The sequence below is a fragment of the Equus quagga genome, chromosome 17 (genome assembly GCF_021613505.1).
Source record: "Equus quagga isolate Etosha38 chromosome 17, UCLA_HA_Equagga_1.0, whole genome shotgun sequence".
Classification (NCBI taxonomy): Eukaryota; Metazoa; Chordata; class Mammalia; order Perissodactyla; family Equidae; genus Equus; species Equus quagga.
The window spans coordinates 40,513,163-40,537,456 of record NC_060283.1 but is presented as its reverse complement, the minus strand read 5'-3'; the positions used below and the strand labels follow the sequence as shown (position 1 = coordinate 40,537,456).

The following is a 24,294-nucleotide window of genomic DNA, read 5'->3' as shown; positions in this document are numbered from 1 at the left end:
TTGCCTGGACCCCTTCCGTTCCCTCTGCCAACAAGCCCAGAAGCATTGCTGCAGAACTCAGCATGGGCAGCAGGTTGTTGGACTGGATACCCTTTTCCAGCCTCAGAGGCTCCTTTGCAACTGAGGGCCCACGGAGGGGCCTGGAGGCCTTGGGCCGCTCCATGGCTCACCCTGCAGGCACAGCAGGCCATAAAGGGAACAGGCCCTCTGGAGAGCAGCTGCTCTGAGGCACTGGGCGTGCCAAATGCAGTGCTGGGCCTGGCACTGAACCCTCTTCATCCAGGACCTTTCCTCCGCCACTCTGATAACAGACCAGACAGGCCAGCTTCAGTTTCCTCATCCATCAGAGAGGACAAATACCTCCCACCTTAAATTATTTCTTAGGCCTAGAAGCTTTAAGGAGTTGGTGTGGGTTTTCCAAAGGCTGAAACACTTGCAAATATAAGTGATGTGTTCTCTCTCCTCTAGGAAGGAATTGGGAGGGATGAGCTGAGAAGGACAGTGGAGTGGAGGAGAAGGAGGCAGAGGGCTAGCAACAGACTCGGGGAAACCCGTGTATTCACTGTCTCCCCTTTTCCAGTAGCTTAAGACTTAGCCTTCTTAGCCATCTGTGTAAAGACCCACGTTCTAAGGACCACTGAAAATTGGACTTAAGGGGCCTGCTCCGGTGTTGAGGGCAGGCAAGTAAATTTGACCCTAGATACTAGATGGGGACAGTGTGACAGAAGGGAAGTGGGAGTAGAAGCAGACAGCAGTGTTGATTGCAGTTAAAATAGGCTTTTTTTGAAAATTTCACAAGAGACATATTCGTCCTTTTTATCTTCTTCCTACCTCAAATACTAGACTAGATAAACCCAAATAACTTTTCAGCAAAAATCAAGAAATCAAAGATGTAATTCCAATTAAAAAAATTTTTTTAACCTTTTATTTGGAAATAATTATAGATTCACAGGAAGTTGAAAAAACAGTACTGAGAGGTCCCAGGCACCCTTCACCCAGTTTGCCCAGCGGTACCGTCTCATGCAACTTACGTCTTAAGTAGCACAGTATCAAACCAGAAAACTGGTCTTGATACAATCCACAGACTTTATTCTGATTTCACCAGTTTTACAGTGATTTCTTTTTTAAGCAATTTTCTTAATTATTAATATAACTACATTACAGAAAACTTGGCAAACAGAGAGGAGAAAAATTATTCTTAATTCTACTATCCTATATAGCCACTGTAATCATTTTAATTTTCATTTCCTTCCAGTCTTTTTGTATATCTTTAGCATAAGTGAAAGCATCATTTATGTACAGTTATATAACCTGACTTTTATTTAATGTTTTGAATAAAATCTTTTTTCCTAACTTCATCTTTATCCTCATAAATGGCCATATAATATTTCAAATGAAAATGCCATATTTCACTTAATGATTCCACTATTACTGGGCAATTAGATTGTTCCAGTCTTACTCTATAATAATTTTATGACGAACAACTTTGTTTATTTAACATTTTCCATATTTTGGCTTCTTTCCAAGGATATGAACATTTTTACGACTCTTGATAAAAATGCCAGGTTACTTTCCAAAAGAGCGCTCTCACCTGTCCACACCCTAACATCATACACTGGTGCCAGCTGTGGATGGGCTCATTTCTTAATTGTTACTCATTTGCTAATTGAATGATGCCTTTGAATAATAATTGAAATGACACCTTTTTTGTAAAGTTGTAGTTTCTAATGACTTGTAAAATTGATCACCTTTTATTTACTGGTGATACTTGCTATTTTGTGACTTGGCTGTTTGAATTCTTTGTCCAATTATCTATTTAGTGTTTTATTGATTTGTGAGAGCTCTTTATCTAATGAAAATTGTAACCTTTAACCTGTTAAATTTGCTGCCATGTTTCTTCCCAGTCTGCTGTTTACCTGTTAATCTGTCTTATCTTTAATATACTGTATATATGGAAATGTTAGTTTTTTATGAAACCAAATCTGCCCATCTTTTCCACCTTCTCACTTTCAAAAGTCTGTCCTCTCCAAAAATGTGATGTTACTGTATTCACCTGTTTTCTTCTCCTTTTTTCCCCGGATTTGTTTTTTGTTATTTTTTAATTTATACTGCTACATGGATAATATGCAAACCTAAAGAGATTTTCCCCCCAAGTTTCTGTTTCTCTGAATAATCTGTCATGGTCCTTCCTCGTTTATTTGCAAAGCTTCTTGTTACTGTACATTAATCTATTGCATATAGTCAGTTCTGCCTCCAGGTCAGCTCTCAAGTAGATGATTTCTCCAGGCCTGTTTGCTCTTTCCTTCCACCAGATCATGACCAACACGGGGAGGACGAGGCGGAAGGGGCTGACCGGCGTGCAGTGGAGCGGGGACGAGCCCCTGCGCCGGCCCGTCACCCCTGGCGGCCACAGGAACGGGTACCCAGTGTAAGTCCGGGCTGAGGAGGCAGGGAGTGACTTTCGTAAGCTTCCTTTTGATTAACTGCAGTGTAAGATGTGTGTATGTAAAAGTTCAAAATAAAACGTTCACATCGAAAAGCATTTCTCTCTTCACTGTTGATCTTGTGGCGATTTTTAGAGGGAGAGAGCTCGAGTCTCCCTCTTCCCCCAGGGTTCTTCCTCCACGTGGTGAAGTGGTTGGATCACAGGATCTTCAGGGCCACTTCCGGCCTTTGTCCAGGAGAAGCCGAGTGTTGGCCAATGTCCTTTGAAAGGAAAGGACCAGAAGGAATAGTGGGTTTGCCCAGAAAGGACTCCTGTTGTTTCTTTCTGCAGCCTCTCAGTGAAGCTGCAGGCCCTTTGTGGGGACTGGCGTGTCACAGTGTAAGACACCAGATCAACTTATTTTTAGATGACTTTTTAAAGCAACAATATGCATTTTTAGCTGCCAAGTCTTATTCATTCTTCATAGCCTTGCTCCTGCCTCATTTACATAAACAAAACTTTAGTCTCGTACCCAGAGCCTCTGGTCTTCCTGAGGATCTGGGGGCCTGACCCCTATGGGCTCTGGGGGAGCCCCAGGCCAGGCGGCCCAGCCTGGGCAGCAGAAAAGCTGCTTCTGTGGCCTGAGTGGCCTCACTTTTCCTGTCTAGAGAATGCTGGAGAGAAACAGGTATGAACAAGGGGTTATAGAGAACGGGCAAAAAACCTATATTTATTCATTCAACAAATATTGACCATAGCATAGTTCAGATGAACATGCCATATTTTACTGAGTTACCCTCTATCGCTGGGCAGTGTGGCGGTTTCCAGTTTTACTCAATAGTAGTTTGTAATGAACAACCAGGCGCCAGAGATACAGCAACAAACAAAACCCAGCAATGCCTGCCCTCCTGGAGCTCTGTGCGCCGAGGTAGGGACGCCGAAGCCCCACGCCCGGATCTGGCCGAGGTCTGTTGCCCGTCTGAGACTTGACCTGTGATATTTCAAGGCCCACGCCACGGATCAGTGCTCTGAGAGCTGTTTGATTTTATTTCGAGATTAGTCATCACATGCTTCATGTTTCTAGGTTTTTAATTACTGGTATACAAACTAATATCATGCCTTTTTCTCTACAACCTACAACCAGTATTTTCTTCCTACAGAAGAGTTGGAAGAATGTTACAATGTAGAGCTTCTGTTAACGTTTTGCCACCTTCATGCCCTCGCTCTCTCTCTTCTGTATGCGTATCATTTATAACACATAGACATTTTTTTGCTTTGAAAGAAGGTTGCAGACTTCTAGCACACATCTAAGGCTAAGAGCATCCTGTACTTAACCACATTATTACACCTAAGAAAGTTAGCAGTGATTTAATAATATTATATAGTATATCACTGTCCCCTGATTATCTCTGAAATGTCTTTTATATCTGAGGGGTTTTGTGTTTGTTTTTTGATCCAGAATATAGCCAAGTGTCAACTACTAGTAAATTCAGTTTATGTAATACCTTTGTGAATGGAAATAGTAACTAATAAAATTCATCTTGCTTGACATGGGAAAGAAGACACCGAATCATCATTTTAAAAAATTATTTTAAAATTATCTTTTAAAGTTATTAAAACCCTGGCTTCAGAGAGAGGCAACAATGACATAAGGATATTTTAATCAGAAAAATAGATAAAAGGAATCTAATAAATACAAGATCTAACCTATGGGCACAGTTAATTCTTGAGTCAGATGTTCTAGAAGGAAGAGGACATTTTTCCAAGCCTGGGGAGCACATGTGCTGTCCCCTGATTTGTGGAAGTGGTCACTGCAGAGAACGAGAGCACCCCATTTTCCTGAAACTGCCGGCCCTCCCACTGTAATAAAGCAGTGGCGCCAACACCAGCTCCCTCCGTTGAGCCAATTCAACAAACGTTTATATCACTTCTGTGTACCAGACGGTGTGCTAAGTGCAAGGGATGCAAAGATAAATGAGATGTGATTCCTGCCCCCAGAAGCTACAGAGCAGGCCACCTAGTAGAGGAGAGAGGCAGTCGGTGTGCTGCGGCACTGTGGGTGGCGGAGGACGGGGGTCCTCCACCTGGGCGGCGGAAGGTTAATGGTCAGGATCTTTACAAAGTTTATATGACTCTCCATGCACAACCTGCCCCTCTGGTAACCAAGGGTTGCCGGGAGTACAGATAAATCAAGGGTCCCAGTGATCTTGGGGACTCGGACAATATGTATTACACACATTCGAGACACCAGTTCTTTTAGAGTCAGTAATCCCACTTCTAGGATTTTATACTGAGAAGTAATCAGATATTCGCAGATATATATACAGGGGTATTTATTGCAGTATTATTTATAAAATGAGAAACAATCTAAATGCCCAAAGTAGGAGACTGGTTACATAAATTATATATCCACACAAAACAGTATTGAAAATGATGTTTTAGAAGAATATTTCACGCATAGGAAGAGCTTCACAATATATCGTAAGTGAAAGAGCAAATTATAAAATTGTGTGGATCTCACCCACTGACCTCTTACAGTGATCCCCAGTGTGGCGGTTTTTTAAAGTACATATTTGCATTTAAAAAAGAGTGAAACAATATCAACTGTTAACAGTGGGTGTGCCTAGGTACTGGAGGGCAGAACATCCTATATATTCTATGTATTTTCCTAATTTTTCATGATAAACACTTACCGGTTTTGTAATGAGAAGAAAGATTAATGGGGCCAGCCCGGTGGCATGGTAGTTAAAGTTCATGTGCTCTGCTTCTGCGGCCCGGGGTTCACAGGTTCAGATCCCAGGTGCAGACCTGGCACCACTGGTCAAGTCACACTGTGGCGGTGACACATAAAATGGAGGGAGACTGGCACAGATATTAGCTCAGCAATAATCTTCCTCAAGCAAAAAGAGGAAGAATGGCAACAGATGTTAGCTCAGGGGCAATCTTCCTCACCAAAAAATGAAGAAAGATTGAAAATAAAAGCTAATGCAGTGCCCCCTGTGCAATGCAGGACCCTCCCTCACCCCAGCATCAGACCCCTGCCTCCTCTCCCAGCTCCCCCCTACCCAAGCCTCACCCTGCTGTGGTTCTAGATCCACTCCTCCCATCCAAACTTTGCTCCATCATTTAAGGCCTCTTTTCCTCCACCTTCAACCTCCCCCCCACTGCCTTGTTTCCGGGAGCCTTTGAACAGGCTCCCATGTCTCCCGGCCTCCCTCACCCTCCGGCCCTCTCTGGCTGCTTCCCTGCCCCATCCTCCTCTCCCTCCACAGCCCAAGTGGCCTGGTGGCGACTTCAGCAAGTTCTTGCTACCACTGCCACAGGTGACCTCCCAGCTTCCCACCCTGGAGGACACTCAACATCTCCCACGGTTGCCGCTACCGAGCATCCTCCCCCTGGTAGCTCTCCCACCTCCACGTCCTGCCGCCACTATGGGCTGGTCCCCCAACGCTCACCCCGACTCTTCCTAAAATGCCGTGCTCTGCAGGTCCCCTTTAAGGTCCCTGAGCCATCCTGCTTGTTCTCTGGTTTCCATCACACACTGCTGACAGCCAAATCTCTAACTCCAGCCCAGATTTGACCCCAAGTGCTGCACGTGTCCCCACAGCACCCCCAATTCAGCGCCACCGTCTTCTGAGCCCTTGCTTCAGGGAATGGTTAATACCCCCACCCCCCGAGCCAGAATCCCATCCCGTGGGCCGCCAGCCCTCTCTCTCCCACCTGCCCTCCTAGCTCGGGCCCTCCTCTCCGCCTTCCTAAGCCGTCTTTCTCCCCCAGCCCCAGGAGAGCCTCCTGCCAGTTCTGCCTGCCCCCGTCCACCCTCCAGGACCGCAGACAGAAGGAGCTTTCTAGCACATCTTCATAGAATGTCATTTCTGTGACACCTGTTCCCTTAGGGATCAAAGCAAACCCTGGGCGACAGGGTCCGTCTCAGTTGACACTCACCCTCCAACTTCAGCCCTTGAAGCTTCCAGGACACCCTGTGCCTGCCAGCCTGCACTTTGTGTTGTGCCTTAAATCTTTCTGTAACAACGCAACATAAGTATCGACATTTTTTGCCTCTTCACTTGCTCATGATGTTACCTCTGCGGGAACACTTTCCCTCTTTTGGCCCCAGGCAAGCCTCAGCTCAGAGTTCTGGACTGACTGAGTGCCACACACAAACAGCCTTTCCTGCCCCCTCGGGGGGGGTAAGTGTCTGCTTGTCTTTGCTGCTGGAACTGACTTTCAAGAACAAGCATTTTGTAGATCCCAACCCTAGGAAGGGCAGACACATGCTTGCCATGGTGTGTCCCCCACCAAGCCCTCGCTGGAGCAGGTGGCTAGTGTCCCCTTGTTGAAGGGGCATGACTGCTGTGCTGCCGTGCACACAACTGGAGAGCTTTCCTCAGGATCTGTCCTAGAAACTGACTGAGGAGCCTTCCCGCATCCATCTGTCTCTCCCTGATGTGCTCGCCCAGCCCCTGTCTCTCACAACTGGGCCAAGGTCTCTGCTGGCCGTCTCCGCTGAGCCGGGCGCCGACGTGAGGCAGGGCATGCACCATTTTGGCAGAGTCACAGAGCCCGTGCTCTTTCCCAGTCCTCTTCCCGCCTAACTCTTGTTGGCAGAGCTGGCATGACATGCCATGTCTTTTCTGAGTGGCTTCATCCCTTCTCTAATCTGCTTCACCCTTGGAGGAAAAACCAGAAGATGAGTGCCTTAAATTGTTTGGTTGAGATATGCTCCCATGTCACCCAATACCAAAAGATAGAAGTGAGCCATGTATCCCCGTAAATTTACAAGACCTGACAGGAGCGAGGTGAGGGTGCTTCGTGGTTTCTGCGAATATCCTTAAAAAAGGGTATTACCCTTAATATCATACCCTTAATATCTGCTAATATTGGTTTAAAAAAGAATTTCAGGTACTTCCTGTATTTGTTTGGGATGCTACACAGCAGTGAAATACCTCCTGGCTATCTGTATTTATTGCTGTTTTTTAATTTTTCCTCCAGCCTGGAAGACCATCCCATTTCTCCCCAGATGGCCCGGCACACCAGAAACGGCTGCCTTCCGTCCCTGCTGGACGCCTACCTCCCAGTCGACGAGGGGGGTGAGCCTGGCGCATCTGAGCCTCGTGCTTTCTCTTCACCTGAGGACACTGGTGGCATGTGGGGTCAGCTCTGGGACTGGGGTGTCTAGAATCTAATGAAGCAGCAGCAGTTACAGATCCAGGATGGCCTGGGCCTCATACTTGTTCCTGGGAAGTCCCCATCTCAGCCACAGCCCCGCGACAGAGAGGCCCCCGGGCCTGAGGTCACACAGCCAGAAATGACCATGGGCTTTTCCTTCTCAGCACACTGGGTCCACTGCTCATGTCTGCAAGCTGTTTGGGCAAGATTTCTGAATTGGGGAAAGCCATAGTTAATGTGAAATTTCAGAGTAGGAATCTCAGAACGATGTAGGTCTGTGGCCAAGACTTTTCATACCTCAAACTCTTGTGCCGAGGCGATCCAGCCACACGTTAGAAGGCTGGGTGGAATCAGAAATGTGCCACTGGGAGCAAAAACCACCCTGGGACCCAAACTCGTTTGGAAGCATCTAGTTGAGTTCGCCAGAGGCTGATAGGGGATAAAACTATTTTTTATCTGCCAGAAAAAATATATATGCTTTGAATCAGAAATGTACAAAGTTTTTTTTTTTTTTTTAATTTTCAAGAGGAAATTAAAAGGATATGAGCAGGCCAGATAAAACTGGAATCTCCATTCAAATAGGAAAAACAACAGAGGAACAGGTCAGATTCCAGTATGAGAAACATCTGAGAACGTTTCACAATCTGCTCACAATTGGGTTCAGACGCTCCCAGGCCCCCCGTTGGGAGCGGTAGCCAGTTACAGAGAAAACCGGGTCGTTTGGGACTCTGGGGGAGGGTCTCTCGATGTGCAGGTTTAGAGGTTTTGCCAGCTTTGATCATCTGTTCTTTTACATGTGTTTCATTAGAGCTGTAAACTTTTCTATGCCTTTCCTAAAAGGTGATTACCTCCATAATTTATCCAGAGATTTCTGTTGCCAGAAAGGAGATTTTAGGCAGACTAACAATTTTTACCGATTTGACCTAATGCCATCGAGTTAAAGATGATTTCGGGTTCTGTCGGCCTGAACTTCCATAGAGGCCCCACAGTTGGATTTCGTGGCTTGTTTATCAGGAACATCCTTATTTACTAAAATGGCCACCAGGGTGGCCCTCTCTCCTGCACTGGTTGCAAATATGGTCCTATCTCTTGGAAGGATTTATCGTGCTTTTATCTGTGGGGTGGCGACATTTGAGGTGGTCGTGTATAGAGGTGGCTGAGTGGCAGCTGCTGGTGTTGCTGAAGATGTTGATGTTATTGCTGTTTTCGAGGACAGTTGATCCCTGACAAAGTCAGGTGCTGGCAAATTCTGGATCCTTGCGTGAAAACAGCGGGCGCCCCCCAGGAGACTCAGCCCCGGCGGGCACCAGCAGCTCCCAGGGCCTCTCCTGGGGGGCAGCAGCATCCTCCTGGCCCCGTTGGCCTGCTCTGAACACCGAGACCACATTCTGCGTGTCCCACCCTCCTGCTTGCTCCTGCTTGCTCAGGCCTAGCTGGGACCCAGGCCTCCCACCCTGCCCATCCACTCCCCTCCCGCCTCCGAAGATTCCATTAGCCACCAGTCTTCACCCCCCCACCCCCCGCCCACCAGCGACCAGGCATATTCACCTCTCCTCCCTGCCCTGCCAGGCATGCTCTGAGCCTCAGGTCAGCACCTTTGGTTCTCCTTTAAAATCCTTTCACTGGACAGAAATTCTCCCCTTGGAGAAGCCAAGCCTCCGGGTTCACAGCTTTCCCGAGGTCATCTGGTGAGCATGGATTCCATTTCTGGTCTGGATTCTGTTCTTCCTTCTACCCTCTTTCAGGCTAGCCATGCTGCAGCCACCCCAGGACCAATGTCCCTGGACCAACGTCAGCTCCCCCAGCTGGTCTCGCCGCCGCCATCTCTTCTTCCTCTCACCCAGCCTCCACGTGAGGATGGGTGGCAAACGGGCTTCAGCTTATGTCCTTGGAATGCTGTGTGGAGACTGGTTCTGAGGCTGCAACTGGGCTCAGCCACGGTCAATGAGCAAGGAGAGGCGGCCATCCTCATTGTCTTCTGTTTCATTCCTTCCCTGTCGAGAACCCCCATCATACAGCCCTATTTCTCCAGCTCTTTCTCCCACTTCTGTGCTCTTCCCCCATCCCCATGTGGCCTCGCCTAGCTACTCCCCACAGGTCCCCTCACACATGACTTGCTGCTGAGTCTGGCCTCCTGGCCTTCACTTATGCTGGAAATTAATGCCCCACCTCGAGACCCAGTGGGAACCCCCCAGCACAGCCTACACATTAGCTTCGTTCAGAAACCTCCTTCACGGGGCCTGGCCCGGTGGCACAGCAATTAAGTTCACACGTTCTGCTTCAGCAGCCCAGGGTTCGCTGGTTCGGATCCCGGGCATGGACCTATGCATCACTTATCAAGCCATGCTGTGGCAGGCGTCCCACATAGAAAGTAGAGGAAGATAGGCACGGATGTTACCTCAGGGCCAGTCTTCCTCGGCAAAAAAGAGGAGCATTGGTGGCAGATGTTAGCTCAGGGGAAATCTTCCTCAAAAAAAAAACGCAAGCTCCTTCACACCCATGCATTCAGTTAACACTGAAGGTAGAACTCATGATGAGGAACCTGTGGGATCCTCAAACTGCTTGATCAGTTGAACGCAGGGCCACAAAGTGCATTCTTTTTAGGCGAAGGACTCAGCCCCGCAGAACCAAGAGGAAATAGCTCCCAAGGGAAAAAGCCAGGAATGTGACCTAGAATTTTGCAAGTCATTGGCCTGAGGAAAGTTATTCTCATTTCCCCATCAACCAAGACTATCTTGGATATCAAAATTACATGCCTTGTCGTAGATTCTAGAGTTAAAATGCCCAGCCCTGTCTGAAATGGATTAACCGGGGGGAAAACTGCTTTGTCCCAAGCAGCCTCAGGTGCATCCGCAGAGCTGCCCTTCTGCCCCCAGCCCCAGCTCTTCCAGGGAGTCTGTTTTTCTGTGGGGGGACCTCTGAACGCCTGCGGTGTGGAGGGGGAGGGAGAGGGGGGAGGCATATCTGTTCTATGGAGACCAAACCCAGATGACCTCACAGGGTCCCAGGAGAGCTCAGCTTGGTTCCTCCTGCCTCCTGCCAGGGGGCTTTCCGCCCCCATCACCCCACCCCCACCTGCCCAGGGAAGCTCCTGGTCCTGGAGGACTGCCTGCCTCCCGCTGGGCGCCATCTCTGTAGCCCCGTTAATTGTAACGGGATTTCCTCTGTGTGTAGCCTGGCACTTGGGTGCGGTTCCACTCAGTTGTTATTTCACACACCTAAGTTTGGTCTCCTGAGCCACCTCATAAGCCCACTGAGCAGAGAACACAGGCAAGCTGGCCAGTTGTCCATTGAAGAAAGGATCAGAGAAGGCCAAAATCCTACTTCCCCTTCCAGTTCTGAGAAGAGACTGTCCAGCGTGGGCTGTAAATAAAGCTACCCATCGGGTTCCATACCAGAGACAGGTTCCTCATTTGGGTCCAAGGAGAGTTATCTGCAAGTCAAAGCTGTGCCCCTTGCTGTAGGTTTGAGGAATCCCACAGGGAAGATGCTTCATGTTTAAGATAAAGCAGAGGCCACGTTGCAAAGGCACTGGAGAGATTTTTTGAATGAAAGGGCAGAAAGGAGCTTGGATTAAGGAAGCAGCGAGTCGAGACTCGGTCACAGTATTGCTCCGACGGTGACATGCGCCCCTTTGGCTGTAGAACGAGAAGAGAAACGGAGTGGGGCTGGAGTAGAGGGTCCGTGTCGCTTGCAATACAGAACAGGCCCGTTCCCAGGCCCTCGGGAGAGCTCCTCGGCAGTGCCTCCCGTCGCTTCCCTGTGGAGGTCTGCGGGATGACCCAGGCGGCCCGGTCCTCGGCCGTGCCATCAGCTGCAGCGCTGCTAGCTGGGGATTAGGGCAGATCCTACCCCCTGGGTGGACTGAGGGATTCAGGCCTGAAGGAGCAGCCCAGGGTGAAGAGAGCCCCACGTCTGGTTTGCTGGATTTGGCAAATAAAAATACAAGATGCCCAGTTTGAATTTGAATTTCAGATAAACAACAAATAATTTTTCCATGTGCCTCTGTGATCCTCTGCAGAGGTGCCAAGCGGCGGTCTAGAGAGACAGTTCCAAGCTTTGTTGGCTTTTCCCTGAGAGGCAGAGGGGGGCCAGGGGAGTCAACAGGGCCAATGGTCTGCACCTCCCTGTGCTGCACGTATTCCAGCCAGAGCATGCCCACTGAGCCCCCCGGTTGTAAATCCATCTAGTGGCTGCCGGGAAAGTTCTCAGGCTGCACAGGGAAACAAGTCCTCCTCCGTGGGCTCTGGGGAGCTGTCAGGGACTGGCCGGGGGTGCGTGCTTTTCTTGGCTTTGCGGCCCAGCCCAGTAAGAGCATCTTCAACGAGGTTCCAGAGCAGAAGTTGACTGAGCTCTCTCTCCTCCTCCCCAGCCGCCGTGGACGCCAAGCCAGGAGCGTGGTTGCCAGCAGGACGTCACGGAGAGCCTCGCCTGCCCGCCTCGGGGGCCCCCAGCCAGCCAAGGGAGGTGCCCCGGGCCCTGGGCAGTGGAGAGACCACCAGGTAGGAACGGGAGGTGTCCTGGGAATGCTGCTCTGAGGCCCAGCCTCTGATGATGGAGGCAAAGGCGCATTTTGTTGGGGTCTGAAGCACGATGCCAAGATACCCAGGAGAGGGTGGCCACCGCTGCTGATGACCACAGAGCCCGAGGGGAGGGACCTGCTACTTGGGAATTACCAGTTGTCACACTGGAAGAAGAGGAAACTCATAAATATGCCCAAGGGACTAGTTTTAAGAGCTGCTAGGTGGACATGTTTGAGGGGGATGTGTGATTCGGGGTAACTTGAGGTCAGTGTCCTATCTTAGCAATTTGCTTGCGGAGAAGGTGGGATGGAGGGGAGAAAGATGGAGAACAAGTTTAGTAAAACGTTCTGGTTCAGATTTCAGCTTTCTAAAACAGAAACGGGACCCCCAAGGAGAAGAAAAGGTGTTTTCTCTTCCTCTGCACCAAATGAGAGCGACTGGCCCTTGATGGGTCACTCAGGGTTCTTTAGAACCTAGAAAGGGCCTTCCGATGATCTCACAGGCCCCTTCTTTCAGATCTGGGGAAAGCTGCTCAGGGAGAGGGCCTGGCCCTGGTCTCCAGCTGTCTCCTGGCCGCCAGGCACCCCAGCTGCGCCCCCACTTCCTCCTGCACTGAGGCGTTGGGCGGAGCCATTTTGACCAGCCTGCACCCCTGCCATCTCTGGATTGGAGGAGTTTTCCCGTGGTGACTGGTCAGGCCTCCTGTGCGCCACTTTTCTGTAGAACAGGGAAGTAGTTCCGTTAACGCATCTGCAGCGAGCAGGCCCACTGACCGCTGTCCTTCAGCCTCAGGGCCTTAGGCGGCTGAGTAAGACAGTGGGAGGGCCGCGTTCCAGGCCCCCGAGGCCTGAAGCCCCCCCACCCCCAGCAGATGTTTCCCCCTCACAGGATCTAGGGGTCGGAGAAACCAGCCCGATGGCGCTGCCCTACTGCCCTTCCTGCAGGCTCCCCCTGATGGAAACCCCACAGAAACAGGAATTCCTGCCGAGTCTAGAGGCCACAGGAACACCTGGAGCTGCCACAGCCACTGAGAACAGGCAGAAGGCCTGGCAGACCCGGCCCCCACTGGAGGGAGAAAGTCGGAGATAAGGGGGAGGGGAGACAGGAGCGCTGAAGCCCATTCCCCTTAGCAGCGGGCAGCACCCCTGCATCTTCCTTTGCCACCACTGCTGTTGGCAGAGCCTGGAGCTGGGCGTGGGGTCAAGGGCGGGGTCAGAGCTACCTGGGGCCGCAGCGCTGTGTGCGGCTGAGCCAGCAGCACTTTGGGACCTGGCCTGGGACCTGGCAAATCTCTACCCGGCAGAGGGTATAAAAGATGGCTGGGTGAGCCAGAGGCTGGGGCGGGCTGGGGTGGGGAGCCCGGGGGCCCAGAATCTGGTCTCCTTCAGCCCAACCCCCGACCAGCTGTGGACCTGGGGACGGGCCTCCCCTGCCTGGGCCTCCTCCGCTCTCAGAGTGGCTGAAGGTGAGCTCTGGCAGTGGAAATGCCCGAGGCCCACAGGCAGTCAGCCGGGTCAGGGGTTCTCCAGCTCTCGGCACCCTCCTAAAGTGGGGGCTCAAAACGAAAGACCTCAGTTGGGTGGGCCAGAGCCCAGGCTGGGCCCTGCTGCCCTGGCCTCATGGCTCCCAGGACAGGACCAGCATCTAGTCCTTTGGCGCAGCCAGGCCACACCTGCCCTTCTGGTGCTCGAGCCACTTCTTTTTCCTTCCTGTCAATGCCCAATTCATTTCTGAGGCTCACCCTGGGGATGGTCCTCTCTCCCCAGAAATAACTGTTTTCAGAGTAGGCAGGGCACCCCAAAAGCTCTCTTCTTAGAAACATTCCCCTTTGTTACCCCAAATGGGGTTACCCACTTGGCCTCCAAACTTCTCTTGGGCACAAATGCCCCCTCGGGGTTAAACCCATGGGTGCTCTCGCCCTAATGTCAATCACTCGAACTCAGCTCTTATTTTAAGTCCGGGGCTCTGTGTGAGGAAGAGGAGGATGGGAAGGGGGAGCGTGCGGTGGCCCCATTCCCCTTCTTCCCGCACTGGCTGGCTGACCCCTGCCTGGAATATTCTTTCCCACCTTAGCCTTCTCTTAACCAGGCTGCTCCCGGTCTCAGCTAAGTACCCCTTCCTCCCGCCTGAGCCCAAAGTCCAGTCACACAGCCGCGTCCCCACGCACGGGGGCCCAGAGCCCACTGTGTGGTCATGAGGTCCGGGACTCTCCCGCTGTCCTCAAAGACAGGGGCCATGTGAAGGGTGTTTGTCCCTGCGTTCCCACACCTGGCCCAGAGCAGCCTCTCCAGATGTTTATGAGGAGGAGAAAGGGAGAGGCATGGCCTGCATGCGGGCCGTTTGTCCCTCAGCTTCCCCCAGCTCCTCTCTCAGTCTTTAGGGTGAAGACAGCCCCTCGCCCCAGACAGTCGGCCAGGTGGGTGCTGCTTGACCGCTCACAGCCCGTGGAAGGCCCCTGGAGCTGAGAGTTGACACAAACGGTAGCTTGAACGATAGCGTTCCTTCTTAGCCCCAACTTGGAGAGGGTTGAAAGCTCATTGCAGCTCTGGCTCACGCCGGTGCTTCCAGCCGCTGGTCGTGCTGTGAAATTGCCTCCCCAGAAGCCAAGGAGGAACAGGTTCAGCTCCTGTGACCCCCCCACCCCCCACCCCCCAGAGCCAAGCTTTGCTTTTTTCTATCTGCTTCTTAGACTCCTTAGCACTAAATAGCAGAGAAACAACGCTAGTAACCAGGCTTTAAAAATGCCATTTGTTTAAAAAAAAAGAAAAAAGTATTTATCCCAGGAAGAGCCGGGGTGTTCTGCCGTGAATCCGTCGGTCCGGACCGCGAGGGCTGACTTGCACCCCGGAACGTGCAGGCCTTGGTTTCCAGCTGTCACCTCCCGGAGGGTGGTGGGTCTCACTGCCCAGACTGTCACGTGGCCTTGCCTGCCTGCCGTCTGTGGGCACTGGCGCGTGGTCCACGCGGAGATGAGTCCAGGTGGACCGGGAGGGAGCTTGCTCACGTTCCCTCCGTGTGGCCCCAGGGGCAGGCGAGGAAATGGGCTCCTGGGGTTGGAGCTGTCACTGTGGCACAGACGCCGACCTGGTCCCGGGCTGGGATTAGAAGCAAACAGCATCAAAGTTCCTGTCCTGCCACAGACAGGAAACGACTCTTTTGCGAGTATTGTGACTTTCAAACAATAAGGAAGAAAGAGATTTTACAGATGTCTGCACATACGCTTTCTCCCCTTCACATTTGTCCCAAAAAGACACCACGTGGCAGCTCACGACGACAGATACGGCGCATCAGCTAAAAGAAACGACAAACTAACAGCAAGGAAGCTGGGGAAATTAGGACGGCATAGCTGTGTGGTTACACCCGCGTGTGCGCACGAACACACACATGTGTGAACTGTTGATGAGGTCTCCATGCCTGCCTTCATCTGGTGTGTGGTCTCCCCGGTCCCAGCCTGTCTGGGTTTTGTTGTAGCCCAGACACACTGTCCGCAGCAATGACCGAGAGCCAGTTGGGAATGTGACGAGCAGAGTCCACTTAGGGGACCCCTGAGCACTTTCACTTGCACGGTAATGCTAACGATGGCTCCCAGGACCTGAGAGGACACAGGATCCTCTGCGGTGGAGAAGGCTCCACTGCGGGATTATGACTCAGCAGCATTCCAAACGCAAGTCAAGATTAAATATCTCCAAAAGCCTTTTATTGCTGTTCGCTTCCCACACAATGTTCCTATTGATGAGCGGAGATAATATAAGCAGGCCGGGCCTCTCAGATCAAAAATGGCCTATCTCGCGGGGCCCCTCCTGCAGTTTACGCATATGCTGAAGTTTGCTATCTGCCTGGACCGTCACCATGTGTTCCTGCAGCAATACTTTTTTCTGAGTCAAAGGTGACTGCCATCCTGAACTTCCCGTCGCTGTCTTTTACTCCTCTGCCCCAGTCTTGCCTCTTCTCCTGCCAGAGCATCCCCATTTCCCAGCTCTGGTTCCTGGCTGCCCATGCTGCTGAGCTCGCCATTCTGGGGAAATGGCGGCCCTGAGGCCACTCAGGGGCCAAGCTGACCCTTACTGACAGCCGTCCAGCCTGCCTCCCATGTTGTCCTTCCCAGAAGGTCCTCATGTCGTCATCCCTGTGGAGTTCAAGGACGGTGACCAGCATCCTCAGTCAACACAGCCGCCTCCTGCAGCAGCCCCCAAGGCGGTTTGGAGAACTTCCTGGGGGTAGGCTCTGCCAAGCCAAGGGGTGGCTCCCTGGTGCTCTGCCAAGGGCCACTTTCTCCAATGCCAGAGAGAGGAGCCAGCCGGAGCGGGCCCGTCTGAGAATGGTCTTCCGCCACAACACTACCCTGGGCCAAACAAAGGGCATGTCCTGGGGCAGAAAGGAGGCTGGCTCTTAAGGTGTATTAGTCAGGGTTCTCCAGAGAAACAGAAGCAACAGGATGTGTATATAGAGAGAGAGATTTATTTTAAGGAATTAACTCACATAATTGTAGAGGCTTGGCAAGTCCAAAATCTGCAGGTGGCCCAGCAGGCTGGAGACTCAGGGAAGAGTTGCCATTCGAATCCAAAGGTATTCTGTGGGCACAGTTCCTTCCGGCTCAGGAGAAGGTCAGTCTTTACTATTCGCGCCTTCAACTGATTGGATGAGGCCCACCCACATTATGGAGGGCAATCTGCTTTACTCAGAGTCCAACTATTTAAGTGTAAATCTCATCCAGAAAACACCTGCACAGAAATATCCAGAACAATGTTTGACCAAATACCTGGGCACCATGGCCCAGCAAAGTTGACACATAAAATTAACCCACCCATAAGGGTTTTCATACACATTGTCAAATTGCTCTCCCAAGAGTGGGGCCGTTTTCTGGTTGCCCTGGGGTTGGATATTATGGATTCCTAGCCCTGCTGCCCAGAACTTTCTCTCTCTTCGCTTCTTGCCGACTCGCCTCAGCTGCCCCCTGACCCTGCAACTTGACCTTGCTGCCCTATGGCTTTGAGGCCCCGTATGGTGAAACCAGCTGACCGTCCTGGACCTGCACAACTAGCCCCTCCAAATCCGGCCCCCCTTCCCACGGCTGTGTGATGGGACACCCCCAGGGGACCCAAGGCCTGCCCTCTGCCATTGCCCCTGCCAGGAAGAGCTGCCAGTGTTCGCCTGAGTTGTTCTCACTAGTTTCTCTCAGTTGCTCCTTCTTAAAATGTAGTAGGGCTACATTTAAAAACGGTCAAGATGGTAACTTTTATGTTGTGTGCATTTTACCGCCACTTAAAAATAATGAACTTCTATAACGATAAAAATATGAAAATAAGAATAGCAAGATAGGAAAAAGAAGTCGTTTGACCTAAATGGAGTTAAAAGAAAACCCGCTCCCTAGACCCGATAGAAAGCTCCTTTATATCTGTAAGAAAAGCATCCGCAATGAGATTCATCTCATTCTTTGACGATCTCGGTCCCCTGGTCTGACAGGCCCCTTATCTGTGAGCTCCTCAAGCACAGGAATTTGGTCTAGTTGACCTCTGACCCCTGGTTCCTGGCATAGTTCTTAGCCCACGTGTGCGTTATCACTGAATGATGGAAAAACACAACATTAGGGAAAGATGTAAGAGATGACGGTATATCAGTCAGCTAGAATTGTCCCCAAGCAATATAAACAGTAATGACAGAGGCCACTCAGACACGTGGAGAGAGAACAGAGAAGGCTCATAAAGACAGGGCAACACAGAAGAGAATGTATGACTGCAGCCACATCAAAACGTGCATGCGTGCACAAGGCGTGACGTGGAAAACGTTCAGGGGGATAATATTTGTGAGTGATGTAAAAAAATAAAATTTCTTTTTAGAGAGAAAATTATTTTAAAGTTAAAAAAAAATGCCCTAGGCCTAAGGCTCTCCTGGTGTGAAGGACTTTCCTGCCTAAGATGGGCAGTGTTTATGCCAGTCTTTTCCCGAATCTGAATTTGGAAACGTTTTACATGTTTAAGTTTTATTTTTCTAATTATTCAGATAATATATTCTCAGTGTAAAAAAGGCAGGGAGGCATATGGAAATAGAGAAATGAATCAAATAAATGCCACAGTTTCTTCCCAAGTCGCACTCCCCAGAGCTGAAACCCCTATTTGTGGGGCGCTTACCACGGCTGGGCCCCAGGCACGACCTCACTGAATCGTCAGAGCTGTCCTATAGATGTTTTACAGGTAGGGAAACTGAGGCTCCCAAAATGTCAGCAGACCTGCCCGCGTTCTGTCACCAGCTAGAGAGCAGCAGAGCAAGACTGAGGGTCTGGGCCCTTCCAAAGAATGCAGCCCCTGGGCGCACCCCACCTCCCCCACCGCCCTCCTCACTGGATCCTGTGCCACACACACACACACACACACACACACACACACACACACACACTCACTCATACCTCTGCACTGGGAAGCCTTGCAGCCTGTCAGTAGCTCCCTGGCCTGGCCGGGGGACCCTCACTTGCCTAGCACGATGTCTGTCTGCTTGCTGTGGGCTGACTGTGTGAAGCCCACAGACTGAGGCGCCCACTTAGGGAAGGGAAGCCAGACCTGCCGTTTGCAGAGCATCCGCTGCACGCTGGGAGCTGGGCTGATGCTTCCATTAGGTCATTCACTGCTGACAGTAAGGGCGACTGCCTGGGACTCCGGTCTTCAGAGTTGTAGTCAGGAAAATGGGCACATAGATAGCAAGGGTCCCAGAAGTCGAGGTGGGAGCCAGAGTTGTGCCTGCCAGCAGCTCATTGACAGCCAGAGAGCAAAGGGCTGAGCGGGGGAATGACATCTCCAACCGCAGCCGCGCAGCATGGGAGGTCACAGAGTCAGGATCCCACTCCCAAGACTTCTTGTCTAACAGCATGAAGCTGCAGTGGCTGCAGGCGCTGGAGGAAAGGAGGGAGCTGGCTCCAAGACATGGCCAGCACGTCTCTGTCATGCTGGCCCGTAGGGCTGGGATCCTGAGCATGTCTGGAAGAGGGTTGGCTGTAAGATGCCACTGGGCTCAAATCTTGGCCTCGCTACTGCTTGTTGTGTGTATGACCTTGGGAAAGGTCATGGACTCGGAGCCTCAGTTTCTACATCTGAAAAATGGGGTAGTAATGCCTGTCTCTCAAAGGATTGTTTGGGGGTTTAATGTCACCCTCTCAGCAAGGCCTTCCCTGGCCACCCCGTTGAAAATTCGTTTCCTATTCTTCCTGTAAGAAAGTGCCACAAATTGAGTGACCGGAACACAAATCTATCATCTTACAGTTCTGTAGGTTAGAAGCCAACACAGACTTCACTGCGCTGGAATCAAGATGTCCACAGACATGTTGCTTTCTGGAGTTCTAGGGGGAGTCTCCTTTCTGTCTTGTCTGGCTTCTAGCGGCCACCTGCCCTCTTTAGCTCGTGGCCCCTTCCTCCGCCTTGGAAGCCTTGCATCTCTGTGCCTTTCCCCCACAGTCACACCGATTTCTCTGAATCTCTTCTTCTGCCTCTCTCTCCCACCAGTAAGGGCCTTCGTGATTACCGTGGCCCACCCTGGTCATCTAGGATAGTCTCCCAATCTGAAAGTCAGCAGGTTTGCAACCCCACTTCCATCAGCAGCCTTAATTCCCCTTTGTCACATGAGGTTCCAAGGAGTGGGAAGTGGACGTAACTGGGGACTGTTACTCTGCCAGCTACACCCTCCCTGGCGTCCAGTCTAACGTGTCAAGACTCTCCCATCTCCCCTTCCTTTCCCTGCTTCATCTCCTCCTTGGCGTTTGTTTCTTTTTTATTATCTCCTTCCTCCCCTCGAATGTGAGCTCCATGGGGGCAGGGGTTTATTCTCCACCCCACGCCCAGCCCGTGCTCAGGACGGTGCCTGCCCGGCATCCATCAGTGCTTGGAGAAGGAGTCTTCCTTCCTCCTGTGACTCCTAACCATGCAGTAGCTGCTGTGACTCCGGATTGCACATTTTGTTCCAGGGAATTTACATCAGCTGTCACCTGCAAGCCCCGGACGCCCTGCACCCCAGAGATCCTGGACCTGACCCCACCCAAGGCCAAGGCGTCGGCTCTGGCCCCTCAGTTCTCCTCGTGTGGCCCCCAGCAGGCTAGCCGCCCTGGCTCCACAGCGTCCTCCACGAGGGGCCTGCAGAGTAAGTCTCTCTGTGGGGGAAGGGCAGTGTGTTTCCCACCCGGAGCCCTGCTCGCTCTGTGCCCAGCTGGCTGTTGGGAAAGGCCGCTTCCCCTCCTGCAGGACCAGGGCCCTAGCCGGCTGCTTCCTTTGCCCTGGGGACCAGTTCGTCATGAATCTTTCTGTTTATGAAATTGCCCTTGGCCTCAGCGGCCCACACACAAGCTGGCAGAGTGAGACCCTCCGGGCAGTCCCACTTGCAGATAAGACCCCCTCTGTGGGGCTTGTGTGGTCGGCCCTGAAACCTGCCTTCTGGTGGAAGGTAGCCCGCAGCTGCTCGGGCGGCCTCAGACTCAAACAGAAGCACCTGCCACCTTGCAGGCCCGCCAGAGGGGCCGAGGATGGGGCGGGCTCAAGGGGTCCCTGCTGTGTCCCTGAGGTCTCCCTCCCACCCTTTGGTGGTCCCTGTAAAGACCACCTCTCCCTCTCTCTCTGTCCTCTCCCAGCCTCGGCCAGTTGACCACCTCCCTCCACTGCCCAACTGAGCCTGGCCCTTTCTAAAGGGCTTTACTAAAAATAAGGGAAAACAAAAGAGAAACAGAACAAAAGAGTGTCAAGCTGCGCAGCCTCAGTCACACTCAGGATGTACGCATTTCTGTGGCTGCTGTCCCGCTCCCTTCCGGACAGGCCCTGGGCGCTCCGGCCAGCTGGGGCCCTGAGGGCTGGGAGTGTGGCTCCTGGGCCACGGCTGGGAAGCGTGATGGGCTGTCCCCTCCTCCCAGCTCCTATCTGCTGGGAAACACACCGCGCAGGCCCGGCCGCATCTCCCCCCAGCAGAGCAGGTCAAGGTGCTTCCTCACCGAGGCCCAGAAGAAGCGCCCGCAGTGCAGGGAGAGCTTGGCCAGGAGAGAGGCAGACGGGCCCTCGAACCCTGCCGGGCCTCCAGGCCGCACCAGGCTGGGACCCGAGCTAAGAATAATCGTGGTCATCACACCAGCACTGATGGACTGGCCGGCCCCACAGCCCATGACACAGCGCGGCCCTGGGCGGCATGGAAGGCTTGGCACGCACGGGTTTCTGGCCTGTGGCCTCAACAAACACATGGGCTGTTGCCAGCAAAACTCACTGAGCACCCCACACCCAGCAGCCTGCTTCCTGTGAGGAAAGAGCAGAGCCACACAAGTCACGGCCTGGCCGCAGAGCAGGTGACCCGCAGAGGGAAGGGTCTCTTCTTCTGTTTGCACAGAGCCCGTTCAAAGAAGGGATTGTGCTGGACAGAGGGGCTCTGTGCAGGCCGTCTTGGTGCTGGCAGCTTGCTCTGGCTTTTCTTCCCCAGGCAGCCAATCTTACAGGAAGTGAGGATGGTTTCTTCCCCGGTGTCACTGTCCTGTTGCCTGAGGACCAGTCAGCTTCCCGTTCTTGGCCAGCCAGCAGCTGCAGGTGACAGATGTGAAGAGACGGTTGTCTGCCAGCCACCGGGTGGCGTGGGGAGCTGTGGAAAGGACGGCTCTCCAGGCCGTCCAGGAGCAGGCCCATCGCAGCGCCCACCACCCAGGTCCCGTTACTGCCCTTCCTGGTCACCCTTCACACACAGGAGGAGAGGGGTCCTCACGACACCCAGCTCGGGGGACTGTGCCACTGAACCCACCAGCCGGGCCATCTGGGGAGCTCATGCAGGGGGAGCCAGGGGCCGGGGAGCTCAGCCAGAGGTGGGGCCTCGGCCTCACTGGAAACCGGCTCTCCTCCCTCGGAGGAGACAGAATACAGGAAACCCGTTCTCAAGCCATATGCCCGAGCAGCAGGTTTGGTGTTTTCCTCCTCTTTTCAGATCTGGTGAGAATATGGTCTGTTCCCATCAATGACTTGGACTGTGGCCGTTCCAGAGCCACTGTGTGTCTCACAGGCTCACAGGGTTGACCAGTCAATGCCACTTCCCTCCCTCCATTAAGGCCATACATGCAAACGATTCCCCTGGCAAAAAGACTGGTCCCTGCTGGGGGAGCCCGACTCGCTCCTCGAGGGTGACGTCAGGGCCACGTCTTAGGACAGAGGAAGGAACTTCGCCCGCAGAGCCATCAGTGTTACCAAAGCTGGTAGCAAAGTCTGACCTCTCCTAAGATAGAAATGTTGAAATAAAATTAATCAGTATTTAGAGGGTGCTTGTGTGTGTGTGTTCATGTCTGTGCGTGTGCACAGTCACGTGTTATTCCTCGGCGCTCCGTCTGCCCTGGCCATGCCCGTCACTGGAGAACTATTGTGGTCCCACTGGGTGTAAATAAAGGACAAGCAGTGCACTTTTCAGTGATCTTCTGATCCTCAGGAGAGCGGGCAGAGGAGAAACAGGGGCGGGCACGAGGCCAGGTCACCCAGGAGATGACCAGAAACTTGGCTCCTGGGTGACTCTCGTGAGCTCTTGGCAGTGACGCAAGGCTGGGCACTGTTAGAACTCTGTGCTTGTGCAGCTGGCCCGGAGGCCACATCTCGATTCTCTGGCAGCGTGGGAGCCCCGCTGTGTTCCTGGAGAAGAAGGCTGTGGAGAACACGGCCCTGCCTTCTCGGGAATGGCAACCTCCTGGCGCTCTGGACACCTGACTTCACCCAAGGAGGTGTAAAGAGAAAGTGCAAACACTTGTGTCCAGGACTGTTGACATGGACAGATGCGACGAGCAGAGCTCGAGTCCCCGAGATGAAACCCCTCATGATGAAACTGTCAAAGGCGTGGAGGGGTTGCAGATGAACAGCGGAGGAGCATGATGGAAAAATCTCTCCTGTTCTCCCCAGTACATCCACTCCCTCCAGATTCCTCAGATGCCGCTGACGGGCACGGCTTCCCCCGGCCTTGGCGTAGGAGCAGCCCCATGCAGAGGTCTAGAGTGGGTGGAGCATCGTCCATTTCCACCCTGGGTCTCCCTGGTGGGAAGACAACAGCTGTCCCCGCCTCGAGCCTCCAGATGAGCTACAGTCTGATTTGTGAATGTCTGGCCCTCTCGGGAAAAGACAAGACAGTCTTTTTTAGAGATGAGGGGAGACTCCAACTCAGGGTCAAACTGCACTGAGGTCACTAGGTGTGGTCCAGAGAAAGTAAATACCACCAGCCTCCGCACCACACCCTGGGAGAGTCCTCTCGCGGGCACAGGGCTACATCCCAAGGCTGATGGCTGGCAAGAGACTGTAAAATGCCAACAACCTAGGCATAAATATGCCAGCTATCTGCCGGCCCCACTGTGGTTGGATATGAACATGATCTGAGGGAGAGAGAATCAAATTCATGAATAAACTGAAACATTTCACGGGTCACCTGGAAACCTAATCTGCAGCTCCTAGGATTTGCCCATGAAACCTACGCAGGGGAGCCATGAAGAGGAGCCTGTGGGACTTTTGAGAAATGGTGGGCCTTCAGGAAGATTCCTTCTGCCTCTGGAAGCTGACCCCAGCTCTCTGGTTACCTGGCCCCCTAATTTCTCCTGAGTAGAACTTGATCTCATTTGCTTCCTTCACAGCAAGGTGTAAATGGCTGGCAACAGCTTAAATTATGACCCTTGGTGGGAGTTTGAGATCCAGTCAGATACGAGGGGTCACTGAGTAGATTCAGAAGGATTTGCCGAAATTGAAAGAGCTAAGTAACTAACAAGCAAACGCACAAATAAATAAGATTAATGCAAGAAAATCCATGACAAAACAAAATATCAGACTTTTTAATAAAACAAGATCTGACCCATTATGATGGTAACTTGCTTGCCAAACCCTAATCGAAGACCCGAGTCCAATAAAACTTGATTTACAAAAATGAGCAGCCAGCCTACGGGCCATAGTTTGCTGGTTTGAATTTTTTTTAAATGGCATTAAAACATTATTTATCTTGATTACCAAGTTTCGGGGCACCCCTTACACTTTCTGTGCGAGGAGATGCCTCACTCGCCTCACCCTTGTCCCCGCCCAGGAACTGAGGGATCCTCCTGGCATTCCCAGCTCAGCCTCGTGGCTGGATGGCTGGGCCTGCCTGCCTGAGCATCTTCGTTTCTCCAGACACTGGTGAGTTGTGATAAGAAGGGAATCCGTCTGCTTTTGCACATAACAA

General features: G+C 52.1%; 1 protein-coding gene across 16 annotated transcripts in view; it reads left to right on the top strand.

The window, feature by feature from the left end:
- Window positions 1–24,294, top strand: part of ARMC9 (armadillo repeat containing 9) — a 160,150-nt gene that overhangs the window by 112,231 nt on the left and 23,625 nt on the right. For 5 of the 16 annotated variants that reach the window (XM_046644069.1, XM_046644068.1, XM_046644064.1 and 2 more), the window contains 4 exons: window positions 2,313–2,428; window positions 7,418–7,515; window positions 11,967–12,096; window positions 20,066–23,976. In XM_046644069.1, coding sequence (XP_046500025.1) covers window positions 2,313–2,428; window positions 7,418–7,515; window positions 11,967–12,096; window positions 20,066–20,408 — 687 coding nt within the window. In that variant the 3' untranslated portion in view covers window positions 20,409–23,976. Of the gene's footprint in view, window positions 1–2,312; window positions 2,429–7,417; window positions 7,516–11,966; window positions 12,097–12,633; window positions 12,982–13,005; window positions 23,977–24,294 lie in introns of those variants that run through there. The other 11 variants (XM_046644070.1, XM_046644071.1, XM_046644076.1 and 8 more) reach the window with 11 other exon arrangements.